The following is a 21150-nucleotide window of genomic DNA, read 5'->3' on the forward strand; positions in this document are numbered from 1 at the left end:
CACAGATTTGTTATTTTTGCATAGTCTTGCTTTGGCTATGTGGGCTTTTTTTTGGTTCCATATGAGTTTTATAATTGTTTTTTCTAGTTCTGTGAAAAACGATGGTGGTATTTTGATGGAAATTGCATTAAATTTGTAGATAGCTTTTGACAATATCGCCATTTTCACAATACCGGTTCTACCCATCCATAAACATGGGATGGGTTTCCACTTGTTTGTGTTGTCTATGATTTCTTTCAGCAGTGTTTTGTAGTTTTCCTTGTAGATGTCTTGCACCTCTTTGGTTAGGTATATTCCTAAGAATTTTTTTACAACTATTGTAAAACAGGTTGAGTTCTTGATTTGATTCTTAGCTTGGTCACTGTCAGTGTATAACAGAGCTACTGATTTGTGTACATTAATTTTGTATCCTGAAACTTTACTGAATTCATTTATCAGTTCTAGGAGCTTTTTGAAGAAGTCTTTAGAGTTTTCTAGTTATACAATCACATCATCAGCAAACAGCAACAGTTTGACTTCCTCTTTACTGATTTGGATGCCTTTTATTTCTTTCTCTTGTCTGATTGCTCTGTCTAGAACTTCCAGTATTGTGTCGAATAGAAGTGGTGAGAATGGGTATCCTTGCCTTGTTCCAGTTCTCAGAGGTAATACTTTCAACTTTTCCTCATTCAGTATTATGCTGGCTATGGGTTTGTCACAGATGGCTTTTATTACATTAAGATATGTTAGGAAGGAGTTATCTTAAGGTAAGTTTCTGTAAGATAAGGTAAGATCATAAGGGGATGACATAGAGGGGACATGAAGAGAGAAAAGATAGGAAGAAAGCTAGAAAGGATGTATAAGCATCAATTTCCACTTTCTGATTGCTGAAGGGATGGCAGTGTTGTCAGTCAAAAATAATACCACATACCAGTGACGAGATTGGATAGTGTAATCTTTACTGGGGGAGGGCAGAAGAAAGTGAAAGTAGGAACAAAAGGTGTTTTCCATTGCCCCTGAAATCCCATTATTACTAGGGCAGGGGTTGGTTTTATTTCTAAAATAAAAGTCTGACTTTTTGATAATTGCTGCCTGAAGTCTACATAGAGAAAGTTTCTGAGGCTGTATTTGAGCTCCACTGGGAAGGAGTGCATGAATAAAGAGCAACTTCTGCACAGACACAGAAATCTCCTCCTAAGGTCAACTCTGCCGGCAAACCTGGTCCTGTACTTAAAACACCTTTCCTACATATCATCCCATGACTGTATCCTTGCTGTCATTCAGGTATCAGCTTAAACATCACTGCTCAGCAAAGCTATATACCTGTCTACCCTCTCTTTGTTCCATACAGCATGACTGTAATGATTTTAGGCTGAAAAAAGCTTAAAACACATATAACTTCTAAGCAACAATAACAGCAAAGGAAAAGAACATTCATTAAATCTCCCACACACCTTACTCCAGTAATACTACTTCCTAGTATACTTGACAGGATAAATTATTTATTAATTAAAAGTAAATAAGTAGGGTTAGAGGATACAGCCAAAAATAGATTTGGCTTAGTATAATTAATATTAAGAATTCCATCTGATGTACTTGGCTAACAGGGCCAGTTGTTTATTTCAGCCACTTTTCTTTCAAATAATAACATTTTTTAAATCACATAAAGGATTTTTTTTCTATCCACTGAGAAAGGATAAATGCATCCAACCCTTTATGAGAACTATCAGATAATTGAGAAACAAGTGAAAGGGTGGAGATAGAAATGGACTTGAGGGCAGTGTACAGCCTTTTCATTTTAACCTAGTACAAAATTTAATGGGATGATTACTATTAATCCTGACTCTTTTATGCAGCCATCACTGTCTAAATGTCAATTTTAAGTAGGACTGTATGTCCAGCTTGTGCCAGTGAGCTGATAAAGGATTTCTGACGATAAGTAATAAAGCCATGAATGATATAGTCTCTGGTTTCATTTTTATTGAAATAGTGAAATCTCTAATAATAATATTTGCTGAAATAGCCTTACCTACAGTCTACCTATTCCTCATGTAAAACATTAGTGCTGTGGTTTGACTGTCTGTCCACTCCAAAACTCATGTTGAAATTTAATTGCCATTGTAACTGTTTTAAGAGGTAAAAGCCATTGTGGAGAATCTCCATGAGGCCTAGTAGAGCTATGGGGATGGGGCTACCCCCAAGACCCCAAAACTGTAGAGCTATCAGTGAGCAATGACAGTGTGGGAGAGCTGCAGGAATGAGACTCCAACCTGTGAGAGCTCCTGCATGGGCTGAGTCCAGTAAAGCTATATAGCAGGATTGCCTAAGATGTTGGTGGATCAACCCCACCCCAGTGTGCCCAGGGACATGAACTCGAGAAAGATTAGTCTCCAACTTTAAGATTTAATGTTGTTTTCCCTGTTGGATTTTGGACTTGCTTGGGACCAGTTACTCCTTTTTTTTTCTTGACTATTTACCCCTTTTGATATGGGAATGTCTAGTCTATGTCCTACCATTGTATCTTGGAAGCCCATAATTTGTTTTGATTTCACAGACTCACAGCTGGAGAAGAATTTCCCTCAAGATGAATTGTGCCTTGGACTTCACCCATATTTGATTTAGATGAGACTCTGGGCTTTAGACTTCTGAGCTGGGGCTAGAATGAGTTAAGACTTTTGGAGCTACTGGGAAGCAATGAATGTATTTTGTGTGTGAAGACATGAATTTAGGTGGGGGTGGGCAGGAGCATAATTCTATGGTTTGAATGTTTGTCCTCTCTAAAACGCATGTTGCAATTTGTCAGTGTAATGGAAGTAAGAAGTAAGTCCTTTAAGAGGTGATGAGTCCATAAGGGCTATACCCTCATGAGTGGAATTAATGCCATCATAAAAGGATGAGTTTGGCCTCCTCTTGCATTCTCTCTTGTCTCCTCTTGCCCTTTTGCCATGTGACCCTCATGGCAGAGGGCCCTCATAAGATCCCATTCCCTTGATCTTGGACTTTGCAACCTGCAAGAATGGTAAGAAATAAATTTCTGCTCATTATAATTTATTGTGTCTCACATATTCTGTTAAAACGACACAAAATGAATTAAGACTCTTTGTCTGAACAACCCAGAGTTGCTGTTCAATAAGTGAGTATTTTTAGGCAGTAAAGGTTATATTAAGCTGTCAAAAAAGTCATCTTTTTGAATATGGAATAAATATACGTTAGATATAATCAAAAAGGACCTTGCTAAAACAGTTAATAACAAATCTAGAAAGATTTCAAAGCTTACATTTCAAAACAATTATTAATCAACCTGGAGACTAAATTCTCCCCAGGTGCTTTATTCAGTTCCATTTTTTAATTGAACTGTACAGTGCAAGAAACTTTTCTGAGATCTAATCAGGAAATAGCCGGGATCTACAAAAACTAACTTAGGTGATCTTGGTTTATAGCAGGGTTTCTCAGCCTCAACAATTACTGTATTTTGGGTCAAATAATTCTTTGTTGTGGGACACTCTCCTGTGCATTGCTGAATATTTAACAGCATCCTTGGCCTCTATCCACTAGATGACAGTGACATCCTCTCCCCCAGTTTAACAAACAAAAGTGTCTCCAGACATTGCCAAATGTTCTTTGGAGGACAAAATTAACCCATGTTTTTTTTTGTTTTTTTTTGTTTTTTAATTAATTAATTTATTTTTTATTATTATTATACTTTAAGTTCTAGGGTACATGTGCATAACGTGCAGGTTTGTTACATAAGTATACTTGTGTCATGTTGCTGTGCTGCACCCATCAACTCGTCAGCACCCATCAACTCGTCATTTACATCAGGTATAACTCCCAGTGCAATCCCTCCCCCTTCCGCCCTCCCCATGATAGGCCCCGGTGTGTGATGTTCCCCTTCCCGAGTCCAAGTGATCTCATTGTTCAGTTCCCACCTATGAGTGAGAACATGCAGTGTTTGGTTTTCTGTTCTTGTGATAATTTGCTAAGAATGATGGTTTCCAGCTGCATCCATGTCCCTACAAAGGACACAAACTCATCCTTTTTTATGGCTGCATAGTATTCCATGGTGTATATGTGCCACATTTTCTTAATCCAATCTGTCACTGATGGACATTTGGGTTGATTCCAAGTCTTTGCTATTGTGAATAGTGCCGCAATAAACATACGTGTGCATGTGTCTTTATAGCAGCATGATTTATAATCCTTTGGGTATATACCCAGTAATGGGATGGCTGGGTCATATGGTACATCTAGTTCTGGATCCTTGAGGAATCGCCATACTGTTTTCCATAATGGTTGAACTAGTTTACAATCCCACCAACAGTGTAAAAGTGTTCCTATTTCTCCACATCCTCTCCAGCACCTGTTGTTTCCTGACTTTTTAATGATCACCATTCTAACTGGTGTGAGATGGTATCTCATTGTGGTTTTGATTTGCATTTCTCTGATGGCCAGTGATGATGAGCATTTTTTCATGTGTCTGTTGGCTGTATGAATGTCTTCTTTTGAGAAATGTCTGTTCATATCCTTTGCCCACTTTTTGATGGGGTTGTTTGTTTTTTTCTTGTAAATTTGTTTGAGTTCTTTGTAGGTTCTGGATATTAGCCCTTTGTCAGATGAGTAGATTGCAAAAATTTTCTCCCATTCTGTAGGTTGCCTGTTCACTCTGATGGTAGTTTCTTTTGCTGTGCAGAAGCTCTTTAGTTTAATGAGATCCCATTTGTCAATTTTGGCTTTTGCTGCCGTTGCTTTTGGTGTTTTAGACATGAAGTCTTTGCCCATGCCTATGTCCTGAATGGTACTACCTAGGTTTTCCTCTAGGATTTTTATGGTATTAGGTCTAACATTTAAGTCTCTAATCCATCTTGAATTAATTTTCGTATAAGGAGTAAGGAAAGGATCCAGTTTCAGCTTTCTACTTATGGCTAGCCAATTTTCCCAGCACCATTTATTAAATAGGGAATCCTTTCCCCATTTCTTGTTTTTCCCTTTGAAAACTGGCACAAGACAGGGATGCCCTCTCTCACCACTCCTATTCAACATTGAGTTGGAAGTTCTGGCTAGGGCAATCAGGCAAGAGAAAGAAATCAAGGGTATTCAGTTAGGAAAAGAAGAAGTCAAATTGTCCCTCTTTGCAGATGGCATGATTGTATATTTAGAAAACCCCATTGTCTCAGCCCAAAATCTCCTTAAGCTGATAAGCAACTTCAGCAAAGTGTCAGGATACAAAATTAATGTGCAAAAATCATAAGCATTCTTATACACCAGTAACAGACAAACAGAGAGCCAAATCATGAATGAACTTCCATTCACAATTGCTTCAAAGAGAATAAAATACCTAGGAATCCAACTGACAAGGGATGTAAAGGACCTCTTCAAGGAGAACTACAAACCACTGCTCAGTGAAATAAAAGAGGACACAAACCAATGGAAGAACATACCATGCTAATGGATAGGAAGAATCAATATCGTGAAACCCATGTTTATAAGGTAGGGAAAAAGGCTTTCCAAATATTCAGGATTTAGGCCCACAAGCTTATTCAGTGGAATCAAACCTAAGGAAACTGTGCCACAGAATCTAGACTCTTTACTACTTCTACAAGCAAACTCATATGAGTCCACCAACATGGTTTGTGGAAGTTAATCAGTTGAAGCAATGATAAACATATGCTCTACATATGAGTTCTATATTATATAAGGTCTTTGGAGAGCACACCTCTTCTGATTTGGACTCTACTTGGTGTTTCACAAACGTTGTTAATTTTATTTTAGCTACCTTGTCGAGGCCTACTTTGGGTAACATGGATAAGAATTTGGTTTACCATCCCATTCTGTAGTTAAAATTGCATTAAAGTTATTTGAATACTATGAGGTTAGAGATCTCACCATCAAGTTTACCTGAGGCATATTTTTAAGACTCAATAAAGTTGAAGTCCTTAAGCCAGTCTTACTGTTTTCAGTATTTTAATGCTTCCAGTTCAACTATTCATTCAGAGCATAAAAAGCAAGGATGAGTTAGATGGTCACTTTCTAAGCAATTCAGATTACCCAATAGGTATACATTTTTTAAAGGCTAGAAGCACAATAAGGCTAATTTCAAAACCATTTATAGTGATAGGTCTCAGAGTAAATGTACCAATTTACCATAAGACATCACTAGGCTCTGATCATTAATGAGTATGTCAGAAATTTCTCCTTTATATTCATATTTATATATTTATCTTTAAAAGTTATGTTCCACAGAGTATCAACCCTCTCATTCCTTAGGGATTCCAAACATGGCCCCATTGGACCAGCTGCCAATCCTGGTCACCACAAATAATTAATCCCACCATGAAATATTTAAAATATGTAAAGGTTAAAAGGTCATAAAAATGAGACCATATGTCCAAACACACCACGTGTGCTTTGGCAAGAGAAATGTATGTGTTAAGACAAGTCTTAACCAGCCTGCCAGGGAACTAGATCAAAACCAGGACAAAAAGATTCTTTTCATATAAGCTAGGTATTTCCCTAGCACTTACCCCAAGGTTAGCTGAGATGAAAAAAAGCCAGTATACCCCTATTGGCCTGGCAAAGCCATCTTCTTTGATGGCTGAAAAAAATAAAAGGCCTAGAACCTTATTTGGGGAGATGAACGGCCTTGGTCTAAATCCTGGCTCCACAACTAATTCTGCCAACATCTTAATATGTTGGCAACATATTTAATATCTCTGAGCCTCAATTTCCTCACCTATAAAATAGAAATTGTTATATCTTTCTTCTGGAATGTTTCGAGGATCAAACAAGATAAAAAAGGTTTTAGAACATTTTTGGCACAAAATGAAGGCTGTTGTTCTTATTAAGAAAAAAAATCTATATTCCATCTCATCAGGAATGCTAACATTTTGATTCTCACTTTTACTTGTTTCAGATTATGCTCCGAGACACTGAATCTGAAAAGATGCATCCAGTTTTGCCAAGTGGTTTCACTACCAAGGCCAGTCTCCACCTATGACAGACCCAAGGAAGATCATTTACAACTAGAATCTAGTCATTTAGGAGCCTGTGTGCTCCCTGGGTGGGCCGTCTGCACTGGTGTGAGGTTTATCTCTTTGAAGGGAAAACCAAAGGAATCTTCTTGAATATCAGCACCAGGAAGAGCAGTACAAACTGGAGAAGTTGGGGTATGTAGGCAGTGGCTTCAACCCATGCATTATATGTATTCAATTACTCAGAAGACCCTGTGCTCCACTTACTTTGGTTGAATAAGCAGACTGTAAAACCAACAAAAAATGGAAATTGCTTTTAGATCGCTAGTGTATGGGCTTATTCATGTCATACCTCTCATCCTTCAGAACCAATTATCTAGTGTTGATTATACCACTATGTGTCAACATTATTAAATTTAAAATGGTTGTAGCTGGGCATGGTGGCTTGCACTTGTCATCGTAGTTACTTGGAAGGCTGAGCCAGAAGCATTTGTTGAGGCCAGGAGTTTGAGACCAACCTGGGCAACATAGCAAGACACCATCTCTAAAACAAGTAGCCAGGCAGGGTGATGGCAAATACCTGCAGTCCCAGCTATTCAGGAGTCTGAGGTGGGAGGATTAGATTGCTTGAGCCTAGGAGTTTGAGGCTGCAGTGAGCTATGATCACACCAATGCACTCCAACCTGGGCAACAGAGCAAGACCCCAACTCAAAAAAAAATTTTGGAACAAAACTTTTTAAATTTTTAAAGTAAAAATTCACTTTAATATTAGCTAAGTGAATAAGAATTAGTTTAGATGACCCTCAAGAACAAAAGTGTAGTTTTCCACTCTTTTAATGCCTTTTAGAGCTTATTGTACAATATTTAAATATACAAAAATGTATAAAGAATAATACAGCAAACTTTTCCTGAGGTTAAGGGTCTTTAGGGAGCTCAGCTTTAAGCTGGTCCAATTCCACATCTTGTTACCCGTTTTAATACCTACACCTTTAATACTCAAAACTCTGGGCATAGAAATTGTCAAATTCCCTGAAGGTAGCTAAAGAATTAGCTGCAGTTTTCCATTCTACTTTCTTTGTGAGTATAAAAGAGTTTTACATTTTAAAAGGCGTATACAATATTTCATTTGGCACTCTGTTTTTACTGGGAAGTTTTTTTCAGGATACCTAACCTCCTTCATTTTTCATCAAAATGTACTCACTATTATGAGTTTAAAATGTTTTTAATTTTATTTTATTTACACAGTTGTCTCTGTCCTCACTATTGAAATTGGAATGCAAATAAAAACAAAATGGCCATGAACAGAATTCGTATGCATTAAAAACTATTGTAGGAACACACAGGTTTCCATGGAGGAGAGCAATTTTTGTATTTCAATGTATTTGCAATAGTTTCAAAACAATAACTAAATGTAAAGAAGTCATTTTTGTTGTTACTCAGTGAATGTGAACCCCAAACCAAACTATAATACCCCTTTTCAAAGGCCTTCTAGGATATTTCCCCAATTTATGAATTCTCCCATTCTAGTGTAAATTCATCTTAGATAACTAAGATGATTTAGAGAAGGTGCATGCTAGCAAATCCACTAAGCCTTTTCCTTGTAACCTAAAGTATGTTGAGTTAATGAAGAAATTCAATCTCTTTCTCTAATGCTTATATCAAAAGTTTAGAATTCCTACAATTTTCTTACCCAAGTATAGTGATCAGGAAAATCAGCAAATGCTAAATTGATGGTTTCAGTTTCCCAAAGTTTGGATGAGCCCTGGGATATCATCAAGGTGATATCATCAGATGTATATCTCACCTTGGTAACCATCTTTGATAAGGATGCTGACTTACACTCCTCTGGGTGTGCTGGCCAGCTAAAGGCTGATACTCTCTGCCAAAGTCTCTACTGAAGGCCTGAACTTCAGCTCTGGCACCACTGTTCTGGTCATCCCATTCAGACTTTCCTTGGCCCCTATTCATGGGAAGGGGAGTAAGCATATGTCCTCTCCAGTTTCAAGATGAGGAAAATGAGGTTCTAAAAGGCTCATTTTTTTCTGAATCCAGATAGTAAATGATGGAACCAAACAGACTGCACAGCTCATATTTCACTATCCTGTATTTCACATATAAAAAAAAAATCAATTTTGAGCTAATGGCCAATCGTGTAATCACTGACTTTGTAGATATTTTAAGTGTTTGGGCTTATGCTGACTACTTGTGGGATGTCTAATTTGTTTGCAGGCCTGCTTGGCATGTAGTAACTGTTATGTAAGTGTTTGCCATTTATCACTGGCAAAGGCATGGCATGCTCAAACTGAGCACCTTAGGCGTCACAGTACGTCAAAACTACCATTTCTACAGCACCCTTTCCTAGATCCAGGCTTAAGAAGAGGACTATTCCTGGCCGGGCGCGGTGGCTCACGCCTGTAATCCCAGGGCTTTGGGAGGCCGAGGCGGGCGGATCACAAGGTCAGGAGATCGAGACCACGGTGAAACCCCGTCTCTACTAAAAATACAAAAAATTAGCCGGGCGCGGTTGTGGGCGCCTGTAGTCCCAGCTACTCGGGAGGCTGAGGCAGGAGAATGGCGTGAACCCGGGAGGCGGAGCTTGCAGTGAGCCGAGATCGCGCCACTGCACTCCAGCCTGGGCGACAGAGCGAGGCTCCGTCTCAAAAAAAAAAAAAAAAAAAAAAAAAAAGAAGAGGACTATTCCCTTAAAATACAAGCAATTCTAAGCCAGAAAGAATTTCTGCAGCCAAACCGGAGTAGTATTTCTGTGATGCTCAGTGAGCCTTCAGTAATTTCAAGAAATGAAACTATATATAACCCTATCTGTATAAAGTAAGATTCGATCTTTGTAACACTCATTCATCTTGCTGTTGATTTCAAGCTCTTCCTTGATGCTTCAAGCTTCTTCATTGCTGCCTACACAGAGATATCAAATTATGGGAAGCTTGTTAATTCAGAACAAGACTGCCCTCATAGAATCACATTGTTTGGATAAAGACTTCATACAAACATCTCTCTGGAACGTCTATTAAAAAGAAATCTTCCTAGGCAAATAACGATATAAACAATGTTAAAGGAAGCTTATTTAAATGTTTCAAGGTAACATATATTTTAAAATTTTAACTCTTACTAACAATACAAATGATAATATATAGTTATGAGATTTGTTTCTTAAACCAGGTCCACAAAGAATTTCTACTGGGAAATACTTCCTAATAGGCTGACTCTATTTGCTTCCCACTACAGATTTTAAAATATTTTAAGACCAATTGTCTCAGGAATGTGTGTCAAAGAAAACAGGTGGTACTGAAGTTTTAAATCTAGGAGCATTTATAAAACTGGTGAATAAATCAACAATTATTAATTTTAGTTCTACAATATGTTTATCTACCTATGTCATGTTTAGGAAACTCATGTTATTAAAGTCCTAGGAGATTAGACAAGCAATTTTCTTTGTAGTGCTGAATTTGAATGTTTCTGAATAAATCTCTTTTACAAATGAGAATTATAAATGAAAATTTCAAATGTCTCTGTGCATATATATATACAAACTTACATGTTTATAAATTTGAGAAGATACAAAGAAACCACTAGAATATTTCTATAACATCTATGCAATTTAAATTTTAAATTTGTATGGTCTTACTGTGTGATGTTTTCTGAGAGCCCAAACTTAAGCATTTTCTATATGAGAGGCAATGTTCTGTGTCATCAGTCATAGGTTCACTCTAGTCTTTAAAAATACCCAGTGACCAAGCATGGTGGCTCATGCCTCTAATCCCAGCACTTTGAGAGGCCAGAGTGGGAGGATCACATGAGGCCAGGAGTTTGAGACCAGCCTGGGCAACAGAGCAAGACACCATCTCTATAAAAATATATTTAAAAATTAGCCAGGCCTGGTGGTGCATGCCTGTAGTCCCAGCTATTCAGAAGGCTGAAGTGGGAGGATTGCTAAAGCCCTGGAGTTTGAGGCCACAGTAAGCCATGATCATGTCCTGTACTCCAGTCTAGGCAAAGGAGCAAGACTTTATGGAAAAAAAAAAAAGAAAGAAAGCCTCAAATGGACATTTATCTGCAGCCTGCTTTCCATATTCTTCTTTTGAACATTGCCCCCACCACCTCCTACCACCCCTTTCCCCCACCACCTCCTACCACCCCTTTCCTTTTCTCACTGAAGTAACACAGAGTCCAAACAGTATCTTCCATTTTCTTGCACAATCCCACAGGCTTGGCACATGACTCTAGCCTGGCCAATCAGTGTATTTCCCTGGGGAAAGCTTTCTTCCTTCTGTGAACCTGAAAGAGCAAGAGCTATTGCTAGCTGCTGTGTCTGCTTGTATAGAAGATCTCCTGCCTTTTGAAAGGGAGCACAAAACTGATGTTCAGAAAGAAGGCTGTATGTTAAGAGAGAGAAAATAGAGACAGAGCAAGAGACAGAAAAAGAGAGAGAAAACTGAGAAGAGAAAAAGACTAAATCAGAGACAGAAAAAGAGAAAGGAAGGCTGGAGGGAGGGAGACATTGACATTGTATTAATGTGATTGTCCTGACTCTATCTTTGGCTCTGATTCCTGCCCTAGTCCCGCCTTCCAAGGCTTGGCTTTTAAGCCTTTGCTCCTGTTCTGTGAGATATTTGTTAACCTTCCAAAAAATTCCCCTCTGCTGTTCTGGCTGGGTATCCTTGCATTCAGAAGATTGCTGATAATGTCAGAGCCTCTTCAAAGTCTCTGTAGCACTGCATTTGGAAGGTATGCAAGTTTGATAATGTGGAGAATCATTTGGAATTTATGTTAAATTTTAACCTTCCACCAAATCGTATATCAACGTGTAAGGAAGGAGAAAAAAATCACCTAGCATGTATTATTATTATAGAAACTATTATTTCAAAGAACAGTAGGTGTGATTGAATTGAGAATGACAAACCAGCCTCAGCTAAGCAAGTGGATGAGACCGGCTCCATGTAATCCACTTAGAAAAACTTAGACTATATGAGAGGCTGAAGGAACTTCCAAATTTTCAGTTACCCAAGTTATGTTTTCCCTGCAGACTCTTGGTATGTTTGTTTCCTATTACTGCTATAACGAATTACCGCAAACTTAATGGCTTAAAATGAAAAATATATATATAGATCTAGAGATAAGAAATATAAAATGGGGTGGTAGCACCATGTTCTTTCTGACAGCTCTAGGGGAATAACTGTTTCCTGGCCTTTTCCAGCTTCTAAAGACTGCCTGCATTCCTTGGCTCATGGCCTGCATCATTCCGACTTTGCTTCTGTCGTCACATCTCTTCTTACTGAGACGCTCCTGCATCTGTGCAGGAACGCTTGTGATTACGTTAGGTCTACCTGATAGTCCGAGGTAATCCCACATCTCAAAATCCTAAATTTAATCATATATGCAGAGTCCTTTTGCCATGTAAGGCGGCATATTCACAGGTTCTAGAGATTAGAACATAAATATCTTTGGGTACCAATATTAACATATACGTGATACTGATCTTTGCCAGAAAAGGTGTAGCAGTCAATGCTACCCAGGAATCAGTGACTTAATATATTGTCTCAGACTTGTTTGGAGGGGCCCCATCTTCATCTCTAAATGGGGTATGCTTGTGGGGCAGAGCTCAGTATCTGGCTTGGACTACTCATCATTTCTCTGTCGCTGTAGAGAATATGGGCACTTATCAGCAACCTCACATATGTGAGAAAGTGTCAGTGGTGATACAAAAGCTTTTCACCAGGCAGTAGGGACAGATCCAGATCTAGGAACCCAGTTGCTCAAAGGCCTTAGGATAGAACATGCTGCTTACCAACAAACTGGCCATGGCACTTATCTGGATTAATAGATCTCTGAAAATCTAGAAGCATGATGCAGAGGCAGATTTCATGAAGCTAATAACCAATAATCTCACTATGCTGACATTTATGCAAATAGTGCTGTGCTACAAAGACAGTGAGCATGTTTCATGAGTCCTGGCATGCAAAATGCTAGATACTTTCAGAAAACCACCTGGCCTACCACTTGCAAAACAACTCACTCATAGATTAGCAGTAACAGGAAACCCTTACTGCTCTTGGTACAAAAGAACAAAATGGATCTGAAGCTACCCAGGAGAACTCGGAACCACTGAGAATCTGTTTGTCTGCTCTTCCTATGGAAGAAGCACTGCTGTTGCAGAAGACTCCACTGAAGCCCTAGGTGGATCAGGGCAGGGAGAATACGTTGACCTTTTCTTGCTTTCTATCCTCCAGTCTCCCACCAGTCTCACATCAGGGTCAGAAAGCTAGTTGACATGGAAGCCTGAAAAATGCAGCTTGCCAGGATGCCTCCTCCCTTCCACCCCTCTCTTCAATTCAGAGGAGAGAAGGGAGAAGGTAAGCAAGGGATAAGCACATGACTAACTTTGAGAATTGCTGGGTTAAACAAAGAACAATTCATTTCTTAATCGTAGGATATCCCATATGCACTATGATTCTTCACAGATGGGATTTAGTATTTAGTTGAATATGGAACCCCTTTATACCAGAATATTTCATAAAACTCATCTTCAAGAACCACACTTTGACTTTTGACTCTACTGCTAATTCTAGGATCCATCTGAGTTCTTGCTTTTGTGAAACTAACTACAAAGGTGAAGAACAGAAATATACCCTCAGAATACATTGGAGTGCAGGGAACAAGACTGACAAGCAGAGCTCAGAGAAGAAATATAAGAAGGAACATGAAGAGCTGGAAATGAGGAGTGATATCAGAAAGATGGCAGCATAGGAGCTTTCTACCATCAACCCCCATGGAAGCATTGATTTTGACAACTAGCACAAATGAGTGTACATTTGTGGGAGTCAGGGAATACAGTGAAGAAGTTCCAGCACACCATTAGAGAAAAAAAAATCTGAGAATAGTCACACTGAGGAGGATAAGAAGAAAAGTTTTACTTTACCCATGTCACCCCTCCAGCAAGGCAGCACAGTTCAATGGTGAAAGACACCATCCTCAGCACACAAGTTTTCCAACAGGAAAATAAGAGCATAGTGAATTAGTGTCCTGCTCCCCTAGCTACACAGGACACTGTCCAAGAGGCCCACTCTCATTCCACCCAGAATACTGAGGAGACTGGCACAACTGAGTGGTTGGAAGATACCAGAAGCAGGGAGAAGAGGCCACAGATTCCACTAATCACTCTACAGACTCTATCAGGAAGCCTTCCCATGAGCCACTTGGGAATTTTTGATTTTTAAACACCTCCCAGCTGATCCACAGACACTCTAGACACTCCATGGCTTACCATCCACACCAGGCTAGCTCCCCAGCACACCTTCACAGATAGCAATTCAAGCATCTTGTGCAGACAGCCATCTGGACTCTGCAGGATCAGGAGAAGGCATTCAAACTTAAACATTTCAGAGCACTACCATAGGGAAAACAAGCAGGAGGCTCTTAGCATCCAGCCTGGCTTCGCAGGATTGAAAGAAGGCAAAATATCTCAAGAATGTCCACATTAGAGGGAACAAGAGATGTGGAACAGATGCAGCCACAGAAAAGGTCAGAGAGAGCCTCAGAATCATTAGCCATGCTGTTTGGTGAAAAACTTTCTCTCCTGAAGATAGTAAAGGCTGAAGGAGGTGACTGTTTCTTCAAATCAAAGACAGCAATGCAAAACTTCAAGGAACACATTTTAAAAATCAAGTAAACATGAAACCAACAAGGGAACACAATAATATACTAGTAACCAACCCTGAATAAATGGACAACTATGAATTGCCTGACAAACAATTTAAAATAATAATTTTGAGGAAGTTCAACAAACAGCAGGAGAACACAGATAGACAACTCAATGAAATCTGAAAAACAAACCATGAACAAAATTATAAGTTCAATACAGAGAAATTATTTTTTAAAAAAATTCTGAAGCTGAGAATACAATGAATGAATTAAAGAAGGCAATAGAGTATGTCAACAGCAGACTTCATCAAGCAGAAGAAAGAATCTGTGAAATTAAAGAAAGATCATTTGAAAATATCCAATCAGGGGAGAAAAAAGAATGAAAAGGAATGAAGAAAATCAATGGGATTTATTGATGGTGTTATCAGGAGAGCTAATATTTGCATTATAATATACCAGAAGGAAGGGAGAGAGAAAAAGGAGCACAAGCTTATTTAAAGAAACAATGGCTGAAAACTTTCTAAATCTGTAGGGAAATATGGACATTTAGGTATATGAAGTTCAAAAGTCTACAATCAGATACAACCCAAGAAAGACTTCACCAAGACATATTATAATCAAACAGTCAAAATCAAAGACAAAGAGAAAATTGTGAAAGCAGCAAGAAAAAAGAGGTTTCTCACACACAAGAGAACCACCATAAGACTATGACCAGATTTCTCAGTAGAAACTTTGCAAGCCTGGAGGGCATGAGATGATATAGCCTAAGTGCTAAAAGAAAAAAAAAATAAATGAACTGTCAACTAAGAAAACTTTACCCAGCGAATCTGTTTTTTTTTAAAATGAAGGAAAGAAAAAGACTTTCCTAGACAAAGCTGAGAGAGTTCATCATCACTAAACCTAACAAGAAATGCTAAAGGGAGGTTTTCAAGCTGAAATAAAAGGATACTAATTACAATATGAGAGTATAAAACTCACTGGTAAAAGTAAGTATATAGTCGAATTTAGAATATTCTAATACAGGTTGAGTATCCCTTATCCAAAATGCTTGGGATCAAAGTGCTTAAGATTTCAGATTTTGGAATACCTGTATATACAGAATGAGATAACTTAGCGATAGGACCCAAGTCTAAACACAAAATTCATTTATGTTTCACATATATCTTTACATGTAGCCTAAAGGTAATTTTGTACAACATTTTAAATAATTTTGTGCATGAAACAAAGCTTGTCTACATTGAACCAATCAGAAAGTAAAGGTGTCACTACCTCAGCCACCCATGTAGAGAATCTGTAGTTGTTTGTTGTCAACATCATTCCTGACTCTGAATTTATATGCTACCGATAAGCAATCATTTTCTTGTGTTTATTCACACATCAGTACTTAACAGTAAAAAATATGACATACAATTAATATAGTAAAAAAAAAATAGTTTGTTCTGGGTAGTTAAGCAGCACAGAATATCTACAGAATATAATCACCAGAATATCTACATCACCTGTTCAACATAGCAATAACAAACAATGGAAGGCTTTTTTTTTCTCCGCTACAATGCTGTGTTTTGATTAAAAGGTTAACTGCCTTGGGGACCCTAAATAAAGTGTGTTGTGCATCTGCAGTTTGATTGTGACACATTACATGGGGTCAGGTGTGGAATTTTCCACTTCTGGGGTCAAGTTGGTGCTCAAAAGTTTTGGAGTTTGAGCATTTTGGAATTCAGATGTTTAGGTTAGGAACGCACAATCTGTGCTGTAATGATGATTTGTAAATTATTTATAACTCTAGTATAAAGGTTAAAAAACAAAAACTATTAAAAGTACAGCTGCAGTCATTCATTTGTAGATACAGAAATAAGAGGATATAAATTGAGACATTAAAAATATAAAGGAGAGTAAAAGTGTAGAGTTTTATACATTATTGAAGTTAAGCTATTATCAACTTAAAATAGACTATTATAAGCGAAGATGTTTTATGTAAGCCTCATGGTAATTACAAAGTAAAAACCTATAGTGGATACACAAAAGAAAACAGAAAGGATTCAAAAGATACGACAGAAAATCATCGCATCACAAAGGAAGACAGCAAGACAGGAAGAAAGGAGCAAAGAATCTGAAAAACAGCCAGAAAACAATTAATAAAATGCCAATATTTATTCTTTATTTGTCAATAATTACCTTGAATATAGATGGATTAAATTCTCCTATTTACTGCCATTCTGGAATTTTTTTTTTTTTTTGGTAAGGAATTCTTGCACCCTAGAACCTGACAGTCTGTACTTTGAAGACTCAAACCAGAGTTTGATATGCAGAAAGATAGGAAAGTCAACATTTAAACCAAAAGAAAAAAAGTCTTGACTAAAAAGTCAAGAAAAATTTATCTACTTCAAGGGCACCACTTGGGGGGAATCTAGCTTCCAATTGGACCCTTTACACTTGTTTTTCATCTGATAAAGCTCCAAGTGCTTTGCCAAGACTAGTTCACCTGCCAGACATTCAGCAGGCTGGCAAAGGCCAGACATTCTCAAGAAGTAGAAGAGGTAATGAAAATTAAACGGCATGCAAAGCCTGTTTTCCTGCATACTTCTCTTACAATAGACTTTAAAAAAACAAAAAAATGAAAAATAATTACTAAACGCTATCACAGTATATTTTGCTGAGTCACTGAATTAAGTTTTTTTTTTTTAATAGATCTATTTATTTCTAGAGGACGGTTGATTTTTAATAGAGATGTTACTATTTGAATCCAAGTGGGGTTTCTTTTGTTCACATATATATTCAAGCCTAAGGCTATATCAAATAGCAGTTAGTTGTATGTCAAACACAAATACATTATAAAAAGGAACACAATGTTTAAGGGAACCCCGAGCCTTATCAGAGCTCTTAAGTTGAAGCAATCATGTGCTGAAGATACTGCAGAAGAGTTTTGGACTTAGGAAGAAGATGCAGATTTCATCCTGGCCCCTCTACTTAGTAGCAGTATGATTTGGGCTGGTCACTTAATGTTTCTGATTTTTAATTCTATCATGTGGGAAATGAGGATAAAAATGTATTATATGTCCTTGTGTCCCTCAGGTCATTGTTGAGAGACAAAATGAGATCATGTCTGGGAAAATACTTCTAAATTATCAACTGCCTTTCTATAGAAGAGGATGGCCAAAGAAGGGTGCACTCTTTGTCTGGAATTATGCCAGAGGTCTTAAAATGCTCAGAAATGAAATCAGCCTTCTTCCCTCTCCTAAGAGACTCAGGTTTTCGGCAAGTAACTCATAAAGTTAATGCTCCACTGAAAATAAAATCTGATTTGAGGAGTGTCAGCATTTAGAAGACCCTCGGAGGCCAGGGGTTTTTTCTCTTTTACAATGCTGTGAACAACATTCACTCCTGGAAAACACTCCAATGTCTTACATCTCAAGGCTGCGAGTATTTTTTTTTTCTTTTGGTTTAAATGTTGTCTTTTCTGTCTCTCCGCATATCAATTTTTTTCCCCTGCCCAAGTCACAGACTTGGTAGTAACCATCATGTTTACTGCTGTTCTTTCACATGTGGTTCTCTGAGCCTTCTGAGTACCAGAATTTCATTAAACAGAGCTACTCACAGCATAAAGATGGAATTCTGCCAGATCTGAAAAGAATAACACCAGAATTGACTTCAGAAACCATCTTCTCTGATGGTTTGCAAGATTTTTAAACAGCACATACCTTTGTAAAATGAAATCATCAGAGGAACACCATATATAAAATAAAATTAATAATAACTACTATGGCTGGAGAGGTGAAATTCTAACATATTACACAGTCTTCTGGGTTTTTTGCAGATATTAAGGATCTACTAAACTATTTGAAAACTACTCTATATACTCCCCCTTTCCAGTGCTTCAGTCCCTTCTATAGTAACCACCACTGGATTGCTCAGTCTTTCAACATTTTCAGTGGTGCCTATCCTCCTAAGAAAGGCCATCTTCATTTGGGACAGCTTTAACTGTCTATATGGAAAATGATTCTTACATTTTAATGGTCTCCTTGTAACTTCTATTTATTGTTACTAGAACAGAACTAGACTGTGCTCTATTCCATGTAAGTATTAGAGTCAATGATCATATTCCTCTACAAACTTATTTTTTTAAAAAACTAAATATTCCCTGATCTTTTCAACTTTCTCACAATGTGAGAATATGTGGGCCTAATCTCTTTATTCTAATTTCTTTCCTTTGAACTTACTTCACTTTGTCAATGTCAGTTTTAATTCGTGTGCCTAGAACTGTAAAAAGTAATCCCTGTGTTGACTGTCATCATCAACTCTCACTTTGAACATTCTACCCCTGTTAATTTGGCCTATAATTGAATTTGATTCAGGGAAAACTTGTCGGAGCATAGCCAACTAAATCCTCAATATCATCCTTGAATATGCTACTGCAGAACCACATCTCCCATATTACAAACTTTTAAAATTGTTTTAATGACTTCATGTGGTCATTTTCCTTTGCTGTGGCTTTTAAAGTCACGTGGTTCTATTAGAAAGATTTCTAGGTCTCTTGTCATTTCTAGAATCTGGTTTGTTGGATTTGGCGAATCAATATCTGTATATTTGTTCACTTTTTATTCTGTCAGTCGCAGACATGACATCTGCTTAATAATTTCCCACAGATCTTTATTGATATATATTTTGTTGGGAAATAATTTATCATTTTAGATCCAGACTATATCTGACATAAAGAACTTTCCTACTATAGAATTTTTGAGATTTGGTGAGGGCTAACTAGAAGGTTGAAAGGATAGGAAAACTGCTGGGTTTATCGGGTTACCTGCCAATGGTCCTGTAAGTCTGTAATTTCAAAAATCGACCCCAAAACAAGGGATTGTATCCACTGTTAGATGGATGAAGTTTTAAGCATCAGAAGATCAGTCTGAATTTTCATTATTCCCTAGAAATGTTCTCAACTTTGTGGGTTTCAGCCAGGTACTTTGCCTTCCTTGAACATATTTTCATGTGGTTTTATAATATTTATTCAACATTATTTTCCATTAGTTCTCTAATTTTAATTGTTGGTAAGCATTTCAGTGTGTAGCTGTTACATGGTGCAGAACTGATTTATCCATGTTAATGTCTGAGGAGACCATGGCCCATTTTATTTGCTGCGTGGTCAGCCCTGGTATTCATGGCAGGTTTTCTGAATATTTCTGATGAAGTCTTTAAGTACATGTAATTCTGAAAACACATTCCCATTCAGTAAGACTTATACAGGATGGTAAGCCTAACATGGCAAAAGGTTTCTAAAAAATTCCATAAACATTAAGCATATTTATGTCATAGCATTAAGTTTGGTCAATTTGAAACTTACTGTATTGTAGTATAAGAGGCATTTTGTTTGCTTGTGTTTACTTTCCCAAGAGTAAATGCGTTTTGGTTAACCACAATGGCAAACTTAGTCAAGACATTTATGTCAACAAATCCTACTGCTTAACAAAGTCACATTCTTAGTTTCTGGGACAGCAGACTGGATTCTAAGTAATAAGGTGTTTATAAGGTGTGCTGTAAATCCGGGACTATAAACATGTCTACTTTTCTGTTAAACCTGCTGCTGTGCATGAGGTACAATAAGCTCTCTTTTCAATTTTATGGTGGCCGGTATGTTGGCTTGCCAGGCTTGATTGCTGTTGATTCTACTGTTCCCAAAGCCTCCTGCCAAGCTCTTGACCCAAGTCACGCTCCCTGGTGATGTCATAATGCTGCTAAGAATTTGCTCATTCACTGTACCTGCAGGGATGCCCCAAGAGTCACATACCTTCCCTGTTAGTCACTCGTTGGAGAATAACACCTTGAAATGAGCAGGGCCTCTCCTTCCCCTGATTTCAAAGCCATTGCATTTTGAGAATTTTCATAATAAGTTTATAGATATAGTAAGAGGACTATTACCTTTATGGAAATTATTTTTAATTTGTTTTTTCTCAAAAATAACAGTGTTAATTTTGTTTTGACCAAAAATATTTTCTCTGCATTCAAAATTTATTTCCGTTAAACACATATTTATAAAACACAGTGCCTGGTATTTGAGATCATCACCATTGTTATGTATGCCAGATATCTGGAGGAAAAGAAGAGAAAGTGGTCATAGATCTGAATATTTAAATTACATGATGTTGAATACATCTATTTGGAAAAATCTTATTAATTCTAAATTCTTTACTTTTTGCCCAAATATTAGGCATTTATATAGATATAGCTTGTATCTTGCTTTACTTTACAATTTAATTCCCCCTACCAAATTGCTCAAACCATGCTTCGCCAAAGATTCTATGAGTTAGACCAAATATAAAAACAAAAACAAACAAAAAGCCCCAACAAAAATTATTTAAGGCTGGGATCAGTGGCTAATGCCTTTAATCCTAGCACTTGGAGAGGCCAAGGTGGGAATATCTATTGAGCCCATGAGTTCAAGACCAGCCTAGGCAATATAGTGAGACCCCCATCTCTACAAAAATTAAAAAGCTTACCAGGGCTCGGTGACCTTTTTTTTAAAAAAAAAAAATTAAATAATTACAGGTTCATG

The 21150-nt window shown here is 37.6% G+C and overlaps 1 protein-coding gene across 18 annotated transcripts in view; it reads left to right on the forward strand.

Annotated features, from left to right (window-relative positions):
* Positions 1-20933, forward strand: part of LOC105473041 (uncharacterized) — a 419449-nt gene extending 398516 nt beyond the window's left edge. For 15 of the 18 annotated variants that reach the window (XR_982021.3, XR_011625087.1, XR_011625090.1 and 12 more), the window contains 2 exons: positions 6890-12302; positions 17676-20933. Coding sequence is in view for 10 of the 18 variants with exons in the window: in XM_071099043.1 (XP_070955144.1) it covers positions 6890-7100 (211 nt within the window). In the remaining 8 variants the exon portion in view is untranslated. Of the gene's footprint in view, positions 1-576; positions 645-6889; positions 12303-17675 lie in introns of all 18 variants that reach the window. The other 3 variants (XM_071099051.1, XM_071099045.1, XR_011625089.1) reach the window with 3 other exon arrangements.
* The last annotated feature ends 217 nt before the right edge of the window (positions 20934-21150 follow it).

This window comes from Macaca nemestrina, chromosome 6 (assembly GCF_043159975.1).
Source record: "Macaca nemestrina isolate mMacNem1 chromosome 6, mMacNem.hap1, whole genome shotgun sequence".
Taxonomy (NCBI): Eukaryota; Metazoa; Chordata; class Mammalia; order Primates; family Cercopithecidae; genus Macaca; species Macaca nemestrina.